Consider the following 17,882-nt stretch of genomic DNA (forward strand, 5'->3'; position numbering starts at 1 on the left):
GTTATAATACTCTATATCGGTTAACTGTTACCATGGTAACAGATTCTACATCCATCGTCGTCGTCGTCGGTTTAAGCAGACGGGTTGACGTCGTCTGTCTCTCCTCGCGCCGCAGACGGACACAGGAAATAGATTTTTAAAATTGTAATCATGAACTTCGGGCCAGAGACTGTGAAAAACACGTTCAGGTAATTTCCGTTCGATTAATTAGATCGGAGAATTAGCGGTACCTACCTAAAAAATTGATCAGAAGGGTCCCAGCCGGCGAGGTGTAGGATACAGACAATAACAACTATACGTGTATATATATAACAATTTGTATTGATGCGTGACATAATTTAGTTTTGTGTTAAAAAAATTTGTTTTTAAGAATGAAACATGAATGATTTGAACACTGTCCAGACAGTGATTGGACAGTTCGGGAAGAGGAGGACATTATCAGGAAATATTCTTACGCAGTTTAATCAGGTTCTACATGAACTCGTCGTATGAAGAGGCACCTCAAACATAAATATATTAGAAATATTAATTACCAATTAACAATTAGAGATACACTGTAAACATGTAATATTGAATGGGGCAACGTTGAATGAATGATGTAGTGTATTTCTATTACATTGTAGCCATAACTAACAATAAAGGCTGAACCTAAAACAGGTATCAATCTGGGCCGGGTCTCATAGACTGGGTATCAAAGCTACCCCTAGAGGTAAATTAAACATCATAATAACAATGAAAACCATGGTAATAACTGATAAAATTTCAAAATGCTTCAAGGATATTTTGCTCCAACGTCTATGCAACTGAGCCCTGGTGTCTACACCTCCTCACACTTTCAATACTTTATCACCATTCTTGCAATTTCATTGATTAAACATAAATTGAATTAAGAAGAAATTAAGTCAATTTAATAGTAAAATCTTTTATAAAAATGGGCCCAGGACTGAGGATTGATACCTGCCATTGATTACACACATTATCAAAAACTTTGCTCAAAGTTTTTCTTTTTAAAATAAACCATCAGTTGAACACATGAGAGTAAAAGATTAATCATGATTTGAATTTTCGATGAAAACAATCTTTAACAACGAATAATTGAAATACGCCGCATTGAACAAAATCAATTCCGTCGACATTAAACTATTATAAATAATTTCTTCGTTATAGCACATTTTGAGCAGGTCAACGTTTATCTCGTTCATATACCTTGCATGTTAAAATTATTTTTCACATAATAAAATAATAATATCAATCATACTGTTAATAATAATAATTAATAATAGTAATAATAATACATTTAGCTGTACAGAACATGAAATGACATATTTACAATGATGATAAAACTGACTAATGTTGTACTGACACATTTTTACAGAATTCATGGCAGAGTTTTTTCTTTAAAGATTTTTTTTTAATAAAAAAGAAAGAAGTTGACACAGCTCTACACGGAAAGAGGAGAGAGAGAGAGAGATACAAGTTCATAAATGGATAAATAAGTATAGGGAGCAAAACAACTGATACTACTGAAGAAACTACCGATATTAATGTATCCAGTCGTGAACTGGTTAAACTAAAAGTTAGGGTTCTATTTATGATTTATCCATGGACTGGATACTCCACAGTCTAACAGATATGGCAGGTCATTTTGGACTAGTCTCATAATTTACATCAGTAAATCAAAAACAGATTCAGATTGAAATGAAATACTAATAATCAACTTAAGACTTCTATTCCAGTTTGTTCAGGACTCTGTTCCACATTTGCAAGTTTAGTTAGTACGCAACGCATCGAGTTAAATTTCAATTACATTCAAACTTACGATAATTACATCACAAAAGTCCTCAGTATTTTGAGTACTAATTTGTGTATACAATGCAATTGTCTAAGTGTAAGTCATCATTGGGATATGTCTTCATATCACTCTGGACTCCCAATTCGCATTTCTAATTCAATTATTTGACTTGTAACTCGTTATTTTGATAAGTCATCAACATAATGATTGTCACAAATAAACGATTTAGGTTCGAGTTTAACTGTATTTAACTCATAGTCAAATCTGTGGAACGGAGTCCTGTTTTTTTTTCATCTCAAATCTGAGCAGCAAAAGTCAGTAGTAACGATTTAACGGTTTCATACTAATAAATGCAATGAAAGTGAATAAGCTAATTATTAGTAAAATGATTTCATTGAAGGGGATGCAGCGAACGAAGTACAGCGTTTTTTATCGTTCTTCATCGCGATGATTGATATCTTTTAAACAGGAATCGATGAATGATGATTCTACCGTAACGAGAAGAAATGGCGAGGAATACGGTTAATAATTTGCCGAATGATTTCATTAATCGATAATGTTACGTTGTTTAAGTTTGAAGTGATGATTATCTGCACCCGAAGCCGCAATGAATTGCGATAGATGCTTTACAAGCTTTAATCATATTCCAAGTAAAATAAGAATTAGGAATTCGCTGGAGCAGTCCGCACCGAGATATATTTCGATCCCGCAGCTGCTGCTCTGTTTATCCGCCATCGTTCGCGTATTCCAATCATCTATTTTGTTTGACTGGTCACCGATGATCACTCTCTGAAAATCCGGATGTAGGTCAGCCCTGTGACTGTCAGCGACTCGGTGCAATGCGATATTCTCCGCGACCACCGGCGATGATCCGCTGACATGTAATACATTGATAAAACACTATATCCGCATTGTGACGATAGTCTATAGAGAATCTCACAATAATAACAAAAAAATAATATCATATCATGTCCGAAAATGTATCTCGAGGTAGTAGTTTATTCGCTGACGAGACTATTAGTCGAAACGTCGAATAAAATACTACCTCATGAAACATTTTTGGATTTTATATCATTTTTTCATTATCATTGCGGAAATTCCCTACACATGAGTTGTACTTTCTGCAACGCGACACAACTGTCTCTCAATCACAACCGACCTTAACTCTTCTCATGATTGACTAGTCTGGCGATCACGTTCATTTGTGACCAGATACAACTGATCGCGTCACTGACAGTCGCTAGTTCACCTACACTCGGCTTAAGTGCGCTAAAACGTAAATCTTACTTTTCGAATCCGTTAACACATAATAATAACACCGAAATAACACTGTAAGGTTGCTTTAAACGCTGAGGTCTGATTCTCTGCGACTCTAGATGCAGCGGGTGAATTATTCATCCTCACTCGCGTGGCAGTAAGTTAAACCCGCCGGCTTTTTTCCGCGCGAATTATTTTTCACACTTTCGACAAGGTTTGTTGCTGTTGTCCGTGAATGCCAGCGACATTGTTACCGGTATCCGACGACGACATCAACGACTGCATCTCGTTACAGTAGTCGGATTCGCTCGAACGCGCGCTTTCTAAAACGGTCTCTTCATCGTCGTCCGGTTGATCGGATAATAAACAAACGGCTCCTCGCGTCGTCGTATCGTGACACTCGATATCGGGAGGTTCTAAATGTAATACTTGAATGTGTGTATCGGAATCATCATTGTCTATGATGTCATTGTCTCGGAGCATCGCTCTCGTCGGAGTCGCCGATGAATGATCAGTTGTAAGAGTCGTTTGAGTATTTGCGACTACTGTTTCTACATCGTTCGTATCGGCGACGACGTCCACAACTCGATTGTTACTGCCGCGATTATTCACACTTTCACAACTTCCGTTAACCTGCGTACAGAATAATTCAATACTGTCAATGAACGCGTCGGATCAAATATACGACCCAGTTCCACAGTTGTGAGTTTAGAGTTAACTCATTGAAAATGAACTAATGAAGTTACACAACTGTGGAACTGGATCCAGGATGTTTAATCAATATAGACTTCATCGCGATGAATTTTTTACTATGAGAACAATTGACTTTCACCAGCGCAACTGGTTTTGACAGACTTATCTAAAAGTGGAGAGTTCGCAATCGTTCTAAAAAGCGCTTGCCTCAAGATTTCATGAAAACCAATCAAATCTCACCGAGACGTCTGACACTAACTCCAGGGCAGTCGGGGCAGGGATGGGTCGTTGCCCGGGGCACGCCATCATCGTTGGCTATTCGTTACTTAAAATCATTTGGTACATCGGTTATTACATTTTCCGATCCTGGCTACACCTCTCATCAGCTGGTGTTACTTAGGTTAGGGATGCTGAAGGACATCTCAACTGGTTCTAAATGATATTCGATTCTGAGGGCATTATTTACTTACATGGAAGCCATAAGCTTTTAAAATATCCATTTTACACATAGGACAACTTCTCTGTTCTAACAGCCATGGATCGACGCAAGATTTGTGAAATACATGTCTAAAAATATGAACAAATATTTCATCAAAACCAAACACAAACGCACAAACATGTCTGACAGGCCAATAAACAGACACCGACTGACCAGAACTTGGTCAGCGAGCCACAAACTGGTCACAAACTGGTCCATTAAAGGCTATTCAAAACAAGGTCATCATCCTGTCGACTGATGCCTAGTTGATTCATTTGAATTAATGCAATATGAAACAGAGTTAGTGGAAATAACATTATCATTACAAACCTCTTCATGTATTTTTGGTTAAAGTCTAATTAATAAATCTAGATCATACCAGTAGAGGGCAGCAGGAGTGCGTTCATACTTACTTGCACGGCAATATGCGTACTACATCATGTGTTTTATAGCCCTCAATACAAACTGCGCATGGATCAAAGTCTGGGGTTGTCTCCTAAAAATATAATTTAATACAAGCGTTCAATGATGATTCATTTCTACAACATTTGAATATCACATAAAACAGTGAGAAAACTACACCACACGCTATAGAGATTTATATAAATATTACTGAATATGATTTATGTAATAAAGAGTGAGAGAAGTGAGAGGGAAAGAGAGAGAGGACTGTTTTTTTTAACATAGATCAATTGATTGATCAGAAATCAATAATTTGCTAAGGCGTAAAGCTGATATAATATGTCTGTAGGAATGGATCGCGTGTTTGAAATTCCAATGAGAGAGGAGAGTATGATGGGAGAGCCAGTCACGAGATGACGACTTCTGGATTCATGCCAAAATTCTTAAAACATTTCATTCTAGATACAATAGGCTCCATTCATTATGACATAGATAGTCTTCTTAATTGAAAATAAGCCGAAATTTGATAACCTTTATTCGAGTTTTTAGAGCACGCGCACACGACGCACTAGAGTTCAACTTGATTCGTTCAAGCTGGTTACAAAACTCTCTATAGGTAAAACACATATTCTTCTCTGTATTACTATTGAATAGTGTTACTGCTGAATTCAGGTAAAAAAGATCAGCGAACACACCTGCAGCACTGAACATTCCCGGCCTTAACTCAATAGGCTTATTACTCACAAACGCATGTTTTGACTCATCTTATTATTGGACGCGTTTTTTTTTTTTTAAATGAATCCATTTCAAAAAGCAGAATTTTTGTCGATTGCGTAAGCAGTTCGCGAAAATATCGGAAATCATTATCAGATATGAGAAGAATGTGTGAGGATATATCCAACATGTACGCATATCGCAGAAAGATTATATCAATATTCTCTCTATTGAAATCGATGGAGGCTCAGAAAATATCATGATATTTACGCGTAGATTGATGTTATATGCTAATCATCATGTATGTAGTATAGATAGCTATATGATTGCGGCACATACGCAGCAGCTAGTCTAGACTTTTAAAAAGTGTATTTATCGGGGTTTGGAGTAAGAGGGGTACGTATAATGGTATAATGGTATACTAGTGACATCATGCTCGGTAAGAACAGCAGCGGCATGAATACCTTATCTCCATTTTTAACGGCGCGCAGAGGTATTTTAGTTATGGCTTTCTTCGCAGCACTTGCCAGTCGTCTCTACAAGAAGAAAATATGAACTAACTGTAATTATGTACACACATATATATATACTGCACACTGTATGTAGAAATATTGAACAACACAATTTACTCGACTTTTTCCTGGGAAAACAAGAGATACAGCAAGACGAAACCCATAGCAATAATCAGTTACAATTTTCTGGCTCGTTTTGTGACTTTTGTTCACAGTTTCAAGTTTCTGAACACCGCTTACAACCCAAAACAGTATATCTGTTCGGTGTTTATATCTAACAAGCTCCGAGGCTCGAATCAATTGATGATTAACTGAATTCACGTAGAAGTTAGGTAACTGACTGGTTTGAGAAGGGAAGAACCCAAAACACATTTTTGACCGCAAAATAGTTATATATGTATAAATACGTGATGTCTGACAAAAATGGGGATCCGAATCGGTCAATCGACTGAGAAAATAAAGAAATTCCAGCTTCAATCATTGAAGCTCTTCACTGCACCATGAGTTCATAGATAAACCCCTTGTCTGACATTGACTGGGGCTTAAATACAGCTAGTGGGGCTTTAAAATGGTGCCCAGATCTGTTTGTGAAGTAGAGGGTATAGTATACAACTACCTAACTAGGATCGAGGCTCGAAGCGACACAGTTTACTCTCAACAATCATCTCAATAATATATTCATCGAACAGACGGCACACCAGTTACCATGGTAACAAAAATAGCACATTTTCTCGCAACCTGTTGTAGTAGTACGAGTAGTAGACACTGATAGATAGCTGCTGCTGCTGCTGCGGTCAACTGGCTCTCTGTCTGTCTGTATGCAGCAGCTACAACTGAAGCAGCGTTTTAATCATCGTAGTTTGCTATTTAGAGGACACGTTAGAAATCCTCGAGTTTGGGGGGGGGGAGGGTGTTTCATCATGAAGTACGTACAACCCGCAATACTTAGAGCAGCCCTTAACGACTTCAAGGGCAATATCAAAAATATCGTTAATGTATTTAGAACAATAGTGCAATTATTTCAGGAAAATTATTTTCTTTTCTTAAGGACACTGAACCAGAACACCATTTTAAATTATCTATTCAGTTTTTGGAATATTTAAAAAAAGACCTCGAAACTGTTGCTCCTGGATCGACACATGTCATAGACGCAACGCCGAGTATTTTCAGGTAAATTTTGCAAGCACGTTTCCTAAACAAACTACGTATTGGAAGTTTAACTTACCGAAAGTCGTTCTTTCGCGTGGGCGTACCGGAATCTTTGAATATAGTAAAACACGAGCCAGGCAAGAGATATAATCATCAGAACGATGAACGAAATTGACACGAATAAAACCGACGTCTTATTGATACTAGTCGGAGGTAAAGGGTGCGATTTACCACGCGTTATATAAACTGTCACTTTAGTATTATTAGCCATCACACTCGTCATGAATAAACCAGATTCTCTCGAGATGAAAACAGAGACGACATCATCCACTGAAAATATATCAATAACGAATCTAAATACATTTCATAATTCTCTAATATTTCATTCAACCAAAAATTCCATCGATGAATTATAAGATATCCTCGGTGAGGGTTGTTTCTTATCGAGAGGTTCCTCGCGTCACTCTTCACCAGCAACAACAACAATGAAGAGACTCAAATCCCCGACTTGTCCATTATTTTCCTGACAAGAGTCAGAATTCTGCGATCTGAAATTCCCTGAGAACCCTGGCAATACTAGACACAATTCAGATAATTCATATTTGAGTGAGGTGGGCGAATTTCGTCGTCACAATTTTGATGATACAGGCACCATGGAGTGAGAGCTCGAATATAACTTAAATATGACAATTTAACCAAAACTTTGGAGATATCTCAAATCAATGAAATCGAATCAAAACGGAATATCGCTTGTAAAATTGTTCAATCGTTTCCCTGGGAATAAAAAAAAAAAATAGAAAAACAATGGAATGGATGGAACGAAGAGAGAGGGGGATGGACCGTACAACAACTGACAAACACACACTATTGAATCTTAGAATATCTGACACTGTACAAAGAAACAGCAAACACTAACAACTTTCCTGACTGACTGAATTATCAATTCAACATTAACCTTACTAAAAACTCTACCTACAAATCTGTTAAAAGAACAACTTCGAATTCAAAAAACATAATTGAACGTAATTATATCTACCTAAATAGCAGCAGTCGCAAGTCCACGGTATCGACGAAATAAAACCCGAAATGTGGAAAAACTGACGACAAAAAGAAATACAGGCACACAAATAAACAACAGCTTACATAGGACACACTCCGCGTGAATATATCATATCATCAGCGGTTTAGATAACCAGTCAGGTTATATCAGTTATAAATAAAAATAACTGAATCAAATTCCAGATAACGAAGATAAGTGTGTCCTGCAGTGGGCTTACATAAATCTATACATACCCTCGGATCCTAGCGAGAACTCTGGCGAAATTATAGGGCCTACATAAACAATAAATATAGTTATCATTGAATAATTACCGACGGAAGGTCGAACTTCATCCATAAACAACAAACATTATTTTTTTCGTTTCAAAGTTTTATCAACTATTTACGAAATGAATATCGGTATTACCGGCGGTATTCATTTCTCTTGTTTTTTTTAAATATAACGAATGAATAACAACGTGTTTACGGTCATGTAGAGATTCGTGTTAAAAAACAAACAACGTCGAAAGTAGTTCACAGTAGAGAGAGTGAAAATATTACATCACGGCTATAACTAAAAGCAACGAGGCTAGTAGAGTAGAGTGTGTAGCTGCTTAGGGAGGTAAGTTATGAACACTTGACGCGTGTAACAGTCTCAATTATCCCTATATAATCAAAACCCCCTTGTAGTAAAGTTACTATTCAAAGCACACTGTTTATGAATGTTGATATAGCTGGATACACACGAGGGGGGACCAGGGTCCCAAATAGTACACGCGGCTCCAAATAAACAACATATAATCAATTCACTACAAAACATGCATCAATAAACACTGACCGATGAAAAGCGCCAAGAAGGGTATATAAATATAATGTCTAATTGTTCGTGGAGGTAATTTATAATTCTCTTTGAATTAAGCGAGAACTTGGGGGTAGGTTAAACTATATATAATACAGCTGTCCTTAAATACTACTGGATAGAAACAAAATCACGAATCTATAATAATGATGTTACGAATACACACGAAAGAGACATACCATAAATAGATTGGGACCCCAGTTTAGGATGTATATGCATTCGACCACGTACTGATATTATAGCTGCAACAAAATAGACAGGAAAAAATTGTTTGCCCACTAATTTTCATGTACTTTCTACGACTTAAGAGAAAAAAAAACCGTGGAATCATTCCCGCGAAAATCTGCTGAATTTTAAAACGATTAATCTTGATATTGTTTTGTTTGAAGCATGCTGCTCTATTGCTTTACGCGTGAATTTTCACTTGAAGCCCGAAATATTTAACAACGAACATCGAAACATAGCGGTTTCCGGCGTAGCAGTTCTAGTATCAACTATATACGATCTCCTCAAGTTATCATTGTCTAAACCTCCATGATGCCTGTTCAGTTGGGGAGGGACAGTTATTTTTCACCTACAGATTTGATGCATATATTCATGTTACAATTAACTCAAATAAAGCTAATTAGCACCTTAAATACAAGTTGTGAGAGATGTTGAAGACAGGTGGGCGCTGGCTAGAGATGAGGCGATAATGAATGACTCAATAATTTCAGGAGTTCTGAACGGGTAATCAAATATTGCCCACGCGGAAACCTGTGACATACAGGGCCCAGTTTTAACTAAATTCCAGGTCGCTGGTCCGGGCCCTGGCTACCGGTGTATACTGCGGTCCCTGGTCCGGGCCCTGGCTACCGGTGTATACTGCGGTCGCTGGTCCGGGCCCTGGCTACCGGTGAATACTGCGGTCGCTGGTCCGGGCCCTGGCTACCGGTGTATACTGCGGTCGCTGGTCCGGGCCCTGGCTACCGGTGTATACTGCGGTCGCTGGTTCGGGCCCTGGCTACCATTGTATAGTGCAGTCGCTGGTCCGGGCCCTGGCTACCGGTGTATACTGCGGTCGCTGGTCCGGGCCCTGGCTACTGGTGTATACTGCGGTCGGTGGTCCGGGCCCTGGCTACCATTGTATACTGCGGTCGCTGGTCCGGGCCCTGGCTACTGGTGTATACTGCGGTCGGTGGTCCGGGCCCTGGCTACCATTGTATACTGCGGTCGCTGGTCCGGGCCCTGGCTACCGGTGTATACTGCGGTCGCTGGTCCGGGTCCGGGCCCTGGCTACCGGTGTATACTGCGGTCGCTGGTCCGGGCCCTGGCTACCGGTGTATACTGCGGTCGCTGGTCCGGGCCCTGGCTACCGGTGTATACTGCGGTCGCTGGTCCGGGCCCTGGCTACCGGTGTATACTGCGGTCGCTGGTCCGGGCCCTGGCTACCGGTGTATACTGCGGTCGCTGGTCCGGGCCCTGGCTACCGGTGTATACTGCGGTCGCTGGTCCGGGCCCTGGCTACCATTGTATAGTGCAGTCGCTGGTCCGGGCCCTGGCTACCGGTGTATACTGCGGTCGCTGGTCCGGGCCCTGGCTACCGGTGTATACTGCGGTCGGTGGTCCGGGCACTGGCTACCGTTGTATACTGCGGTCGCTGGTCCGGGCCCTGGCTACCGGTGTATACTGCGGTCGCTGGTCCGGGCCCTGGCTACCGGTGTATACTGCGGTCGCTGGTCCGGGTCCGGGCCCTGGCTACCGGTGTATACTGCGGTCGCTGGTCCGGGCCCTGGCTACCATTGTATAGTGCAGTCGCTGGTCCGGGCCCTGGCTACCGGTGTATACTGCGGTCGCTGGTCCGGGCCCTGGCTACCGGTGTATACTGCGGTCGGTGGTCCGGGCCCTGGCTACCGTTGTATACTGCGGTCGCTGGTCCGGGCCCTGGCTACCGGTGTATACTGCGGTCGCTGGTCCGGGTCCGGGCCCTGGCTACCGGTGTATACTGCGGTCGCTGGTCCGGGCCCTGGCTACCGGTGTATACTGCGGTCGCTGGTCCGGGTCCTGGCTACCGGTGTATACTGCGGTCGCTGGTCCGGGCCCTGGCTACCGTTGTATACTGCGGTCGCTGGTCCGGGCCCTGGCTACCGGTGTATACTGCGGTCGCTGGTCCGGGCCCTGGCTACCGGTGTATACTGTGCGTCTACTATTGAATAAACTCACCTCTATGAGATGTGGAATGAATACGATGATTTTGATAATTGAAAGAATCAGCAAAATAATCATCGACTCCAGGGGGAAACATTTGATGCAGTAATTCTGATAGAAAACCGAATGAAATAGAAATAGCAAAAATACTAAATATCAGAAACTTAAGAGTGGGAGAGGACGTAAAAGAGGGATAAGATGTAAAATAGTAGGGGGTTCTTCCTCTAGGAGAACCAACATGTTTGCAGTATACAGTAAGGGAACCAACCAAATACATAGAGTAGGGTACAAACTGAATGTCGTACTGATTCATGCATGATTAAGTCGCAAGGGGGCGATACTTTACAAAACAATAAAATGAAAAGACAAATTGCGTTAAACCTTTAAGGAAGAGGATATTATGCCGATTGGGCATTATTCTAGTATTCAAGTAAATGCTCTGACCTTTAATTACGGGCCTGTTTGAAATGTCTGTATTACTCTGGGAGTCAGACCTGGGTTCAGAATCATAAACAAATCTTATCAAATCTTCTGCTTAACCGTTTTGAGCTGAAATATTTGCGGGGTGAACCCTGATTGTCGTCTAGTGGTAGAACAGTACACTAGCGCACAGTACTGCATGCTGGGTTCAAATCCCATTTTATCACTAATCTGATTTGACGCTTTCTCGAATTATCTAATCCTGTGATGCCTGTAACCAATCAGGGCAAAATAGTGTTTACAAGAACAAAATATTACACATCATATAGACCTTTGTCAAGCGCAAATTATTGTTCCCTAACCCCAATTCATTTTACAGTATACGCCTAATATCAGCATTATCCTAACCTGTACAAATGCGCATATGCACTTTCCCTATTTATATCCATAGGGAGAGGGGGGGGGGGGGGGGTAACAATACCGCATCGGCTCAAAATCCACTTCCAAACCTAAAACTAAAGTAAAAAGCAGTAAATGATAAATGAATAGTTGAATCTTACCGTCGTGTTCCATGATGGTCGGATTATGTAAACTATGATCCGTTACGTTATCGTAAATAATCACAGCCGAAGCGTTCGCTATTTTCGCCGCGTTGTTTATTTTCACGTGAAATCGACAATCGCCGCGTTCGATTAACGCGATCCAACGTCCGCTCGACGGGATGTTACTCGGAGGTGTACATCCGTCCGATTTATTCCCGTTACGAACGTGCACCAACATTCCGTAATCGTCCGCTAATTTACCATTCGTACCGAATATCCCGTCCTTGCGCACGTGGTACGTGATTTTGCCCGTTTGACTATCGTGCCACGTTATATTGATGTGCGCCACTGTTATTTCCTTAGGCATATTTTCACTCTCAGCGCGACAATAAAATTCTACGGCTAAATTCTGCCACAGCATCAAACACCACAACATCAAAGTCCACCATCTTGTATGATGAGATATAAACAGGATCGTGAACGTATTTAAGATTAATCGACCCATCGAACAGAAGCTACGCAATAAATTCATGTTTAAAATAATCTGAAAACCTTGCTGAATTCACAGATACCTCTTTACCGCCGCTCGTAAACCGATAAACAGCGCTATCTCAGTAAATATCACGACTCATTTTACTCCCGACATCTCTCGATACGTCTTTACATACAACGATATGTTTTGATCCGTGACGTCATTTGTACCACGTGACCGCATTCATTCATGGCCCTCTCGTAACCTGTAGAGGGCGCCACCAGAAGGTTATTTTGTAGGCACGTCACCTTATCGGGCCAAGAATAACATGTAATATTTATTCTTAGAACTAAAGAATCATATTTGATGGAATTCTGTTCAAAGCTGAGCCCTTCGAGTGAACACTTGTTGTCTAATTATCTATTAGGAACTCTGATGTCCTTTTTGTGATTATTCCCGATTATTCCTTGCCACCATAATATTGATACCAGGTATTCCACTTGTAAACTAAGATCCATTTCCACATTCAACCCAACAATCATCAGAATAAACTATTAGTTCAAATATTGACTACTAAACCATTTTATTAGAAAAGAATGTGTGTAATAAATGACATTTAAGCAAATTTGCTTTTTGATCATTGCACCAATCAGATAAACATTCAACGATAACAATTAGACCCAGTAACACATCTGAATCACCTTCTTGGTTTACAGTAAGTACAGTATAAAATACTTATAAGTTGAAAAACCATTGACAAGAACTGGGGGTCCAAAGATACCATGCCCACTAAAGTCCCAAGTGGGTGAATCCTAGGCAGAAATTATTTCTAATACAAGCAAACACCAGGGCTCGGTTTCATAGACTGAGTATCAAAGTTATCCCTAGGGGTAAATCCTCAATTTGGGTAACAACCACCATAGTAACAATGAGAAACCATGGTTATAACTGACAAATTTTAAAATGTTCCCAGGGACTATTTTTCGGCCACATCTATGAAACCCAGCCCTGGAGCTAAAATCGTATATGTGCAGTAAACTATGTTTACCCTCTGATTATCAAGTGCCCTGACTGGAAGCTGCTTGCCACAGAGACGACAACATGTGCTCCGCCAATAAATAGCTAATCAAGAACTAATAATTAATTGGTTCCGAAAATCTGAGGCAAGTGGACCAGAGACTACTGAATCTAGTCAAACAACCCAGATACTTCAACTTCAACTTTCACTACCAACTGATGCCTCTTCATTAGAAAGAAAAGATTCCATCAAATTCTTCTTCGGAGATGTTTCCAGTTCATTTGTGGCCTTGTATCGACTCAAAGCTCGTTTTACATTAGCAGGACTCGGCCAACTGTGGGAAAAAATATAACAGATTTAACTCTCAAAGAAACTGTTATTGTCATAAATAGAATAAAAAGTCTACAATGATTACTGACCTATTCATCTCCTGTTCGCTGTAAGAAGTCACACTCATCTTCCATCGTTCTATGAATGGATATTTGTCAGCAGTTATTTGTTCTAAATGAACAGCTCTCATCACATCTACATCCAGTTTAGTCGGCGTTTTTCTGTCAAAAAGATGAAAATATCTTCCATATTTTATAGGTGGATCTAGGGTCTGATTCAGGAATGGGTGCACGCCCAAAAAAGGGCATATTAGAGAAAAGATTTAAACTTGTTTAGGCATCAGTTAAAAAAATTTCATTTTGCCATAAAATGTCTGGGCAAGTTGACATTTTTGGAGGTGAGGTGTGCACCCCGGCAGTAAAGTGACTATAGGGCTGAGTAGACTACGTTTGCCTCAGGGTGATTGCCTCAACTAATCGCATGCCATAGATGATGAAATCAAAATGTTTACAGTTTTCCTACTGTAGTCGATATGATGACGACCCTCTCAGATTGCCTTTGAAAATCTATAGGTGTCACAGGATGCAAGGCAATCGGAGTCTGCTGTAGGGTTCGTTACGATACCACGGAAATAGGAGCCATTCTTGATAATAAGCTAATTTTTTTATGCTTGAACAGCCACATATCAAAACCTTACCCTTCGATAAATAGTTTTTTCTGAGACGCGCCAATGGACTGGATCGGTTTCGTCTGCGGATTGTCCGGCGTCGAGCATGCAACTGGATTCATACGTAGCTTCACCAGATTCTTATTATTCACAGGTGTCGAAATATAAACATTGTCCTGAACATCTTGAGAGAATTCACACAGACTATCATAAAATTCATCCTCGCCCTCCTCATCGCTATCATCATCGCATAGAATATTATCTAAACTATCGACGGCGTCTTTCCATTCCTCGATATTATCATTATCATTATCGATATCATAGTTATCGATAGAATCGTTTAATTTCAATTGATCCATTCTCTCGATTAAACTATCAAAACTCGAGTCTGAACTCTGATTAACGCACGTATAACACGACGGTGACCTCATTTCTGGACTGAACGAAGTATTATCCTCATCTTCCGATAAATCAAAACTATTGTTATTGTGTCTATATTTGTCGCCAGGTGGCGCTGTATGGATGCGCGTAGTACATTGTCCCTCAATCGTCGTGGCGATTGATTCTAGATACTTCTCTAATTTATCGAGTCCATTTTCCGATTTAAAATCGACGAAGCTTTTCAGAAACAGCCAGTATTCTTTCCACGGAACTCTCATGTCTTCTGCCAGCTGTCTGTAAAAACAAACCAGAAATAAGTTCATCCAAGTAGCCCACACTACAACTGTAAATTTGCTCGATTTATCTTGTGTAAAACAGTACTTCATGAATCATAAATGCTTCCTTAAAATATACCTTCCATAACGTTCTAGACCTTTATCAATATCCGATCTTCTCCATTGGAAATATCTGCGACGTATTGAACTGTCTAAAGGACCTCGCGATAACTGATTCTGAAACTTCTCAGCCTGAAATATTATCACACACTACATTCTTACAGATGTCAAAAATTCAGAATCTAAAAATCTCATATTCCCCAAATATTCTCTAACAGGACGGCCACTTTCTGCCCATTTACAAATTTCTCTGAATTTTCCAGGTTTTTGGTAAAATTTGTCGAATTCCCTTAGTTTTTCAAGCTTTCCAGATTTTTTAGGTCAGTGGCCGCCCTACCTAAATCATGAGAGTCTGCTTTATTTCTAAATGGTTCATTGTGCCACTCATCATAAAAAAATGTCTCTACCTGACTAGGAGACATTGGTCCAGCAAATGCTCGCACGTGTAATTCTGGATATTTAGGGTTGCTAGCGGCGACAGGAGACAGTGGTAACCCAGCAGACGGATTACCGACAGACGGAGGAGCTGTATCGTCGTACGATCGATAAAGCGGTACGTAATGAGACGAGTCAAGAATATTCTCGATTTTGCGACGAAGTTCAGATTTTCCATCGTTGATTCGAGATCTCTGTAGAATGATGTCGTACGGAGTTTCGTTGAATTTATTCCTCGTAGTTTTATCGATCATCGGATGTAAAGAGAGAACCTCGACGACTTCACAATAACCAAATTTACACGCCAGATGAAGTGGACTTTCCAGAGGCTGAAATAATGAATATTCATGAAGCACATTATACATTCATGGAGGAGGTCAGATATTGTCTACATCTCTTCCTTTACATGCTTGCCTTGAATCTGATGGGACCAATAAATCATATCTGACGTACTTATTGGATACCGGGGGGCAGTTAAAGTGATAATGGGTGGTCATCGCTTGAATTGGAGTAGCAACATTTTTTTACATATTTCATCTGGAGCACGCTATAGTCCATAGGAAATCATCTCTGTAGTTCATGCCTTCGGTTAAAAAATCGGCATTTTGAGTGTCCCTTGGAATGATTAGAATTACGGTACCTTTTTGTCCGGCATATTTAGATAAAGATCGGTGATGAAACTTTGTCGTTGAGTTCGAATTTCGCGTGAATCGTCGGGATACATCAACTTCATGAACCGATCGTCTTGCAATGTTTCCAAAATCATTTTACAAATATTCGCTTTGTTACTTTTGGCACAAATATGTAATGCATTATAGCGGAACGCTTCCTAAAAAACACAAACCATCAATATCAATAAATTTGAGCTGTGGTGAGGATGTACAAGGGCTCAAAGTAAATGTTGAATGTCGTTGAAATGTCAACCTAAAAAATGTCGTCAATCATGTAGCGTCTTTGCTTGAACCTTTGCTTGAACCTTGCTTGAACCTTCTCAGATTGATTAAATCTTGGAATTTTCACATAAGTTCACATCCTAACAATTTGCATTCTTCACCACAAAATACCGGGATATTTCACATTTGTTCATAACATAAGCAGTTAATGGACACTGGATAGTTTGAAATAAAAATTCTTAAACTTTAACACAGCTTCCCGAACCCCTGTGGGTTCTTGGACCCTGTAAGAATTCCATTTATTTCACCCTGACCTGTAGAATTGTAGGTGTATCTCCACTACTGATCAGGAATCTTGGATTATTCCAGATGATTCTGTAAACATCATCAATTTCACCATTCTCAATGTGTTTCCTCAAAATAGTCATATCCTGAGGTTTCGGGCCTTTAAAAGGCGATTTCTCATCATAAACTTTTGCTTTCTTTTCAGAATCATCCTCCTGGAAACAAACCAATTACCAGTAAACACCTTCGAAATGGACAACATACTCCGCTTTTTCATTTCAAATGGATTGATTTCTTACCTGAATTAAGCTTTCAGCCGAAGACAGGGCAAAGTTCAGAGCTTCATCTCGTGTTTTAAAAGTTTTAAATCGTGAACCTTTTGCCGTTTTCAAGAATTTCAAAACTTCCGACATTTCAGTGAAAACCAGTTCACTTTCTGTAAAAAATTGCGTGCATTTAATCTTTGGTGATAAAGTTCTAACTTCCTGATGAAATTATCATTGAAATCATACTACTACTGACCAGGTCTAGACTTTTGCTCATCCAGAGGTATGTTGACCCCATAATAAACAGAGTTTTCTATCTTTCCATCATTCTCCATTTTTAGATCAAATGATTTCACTTTTCTGGACTATTTCAAATTAATCTTATGAGACATGGCTTGAATTTTGTATCCTCACTCAGCAAAGGCACACTAAAAACACAAATGTCATATGTCCAAAGAATATGAAGTTGGTTTTGATTCTGAAATCCATGATAATGCGACTTGACCCTATTATCGGTCATATCTGATTAAATAATACTGATAGTGAGTGACTGAAAATGAAAGTAGAATAAGTATTTAAATGTAAGCAAGGCCAAGGCCAAGGCAAAGGCCCAAGGGTTAGGCCAGCAGAATTTATCACATTTATCGCGCAAGACCCAAAAAGCCACTGCCACTGGATTGGAATGGGGAAGGGGCAA

The 17,882-nt window shown here is 40.0% G+C and overlaps 2 protein-coding genes across 2 annotated transcripts; both read right to left on the reverse strand.

Annotated features, from left to right (window-relative positions):
- Positions 1 to 314: 314 nt before the first annotated feature.
- On the reverse strand, positions 315 to 12,718 carry LOC141906514 (RING finger protein 150-like). The gene is made up of 6 exons (XM_074795840.1): positions 12,062 to 12,718; positions 7,074 to 7,327; positions 5,801 to 5,872; positions 4,634 to 4,716; positions 4,213 to 4,309; positions 315 to 3,682 (listed from the first exon to the last, which is right to left on the reverse strand). Exons 1-6 carry the CDS (start codon positions 12,573 to 12,575, stop codon positions 3,248 to 3,250), a joined length of 1,455 nt encoding a protein of 484 aa, XP_074651941.1. The 5' UTR covers positions 12,576 to 12,718; the 3' UTR covers positions 315 to 3,247.
- Positions 12,719 to 13,091: 373 nt separating this feature from the next.
- LOC141906504 (ankyrin repeat and LEM domain-containing protein 2-like) lies at positions 13,092 to 17,662 on the reverse strand. The gene is made up of 9 exons (XM_074795829.1): positions 17,442 to 17,662; positions 17,219 to 17,355; positions 16,949 to 17,134; positions 16,382 to 16,570; positions 15,714 to 16,070; positions 15,326 to 15,438; positions 14,561 to 15,205; positions 13,953 to 14,084; positions 13,092 to 13,867 (listed from the first exon to the last, which is right to left on the reverse strand). The coding sequence occupies exons 1-9, from the start codon at positions 17,518 to 17,520 to the stop codon at positions 13,732 to 13,734; spliced, it is 1,974 nt and encodes a 657-aa protein (XP_074651930.1). The 5' UTR covers positions 17,521 to 17,662; the 3' UTR covers positions 13,092 to 13,731.
- Between the last annotated feature and the right edge of the window lie 220 nt (positions 17,663 to 17,882).

This window comes from Tubulanus polymorphus, chromosome 5, assembly GCF_964204645.1.
Source record: "Tubulanus polymorphus chromosome 5, tnTubPoly1.2, whole genome shotgun sequence".
NCBI classification, from domain to species: domain Eukaryota; kingdom Metazoa; phylum Nemertea; class Palaeonemertea; order Tubulaniformes; family Tubulanidae; genus Tubulanus; species Tubulanus polymorphus.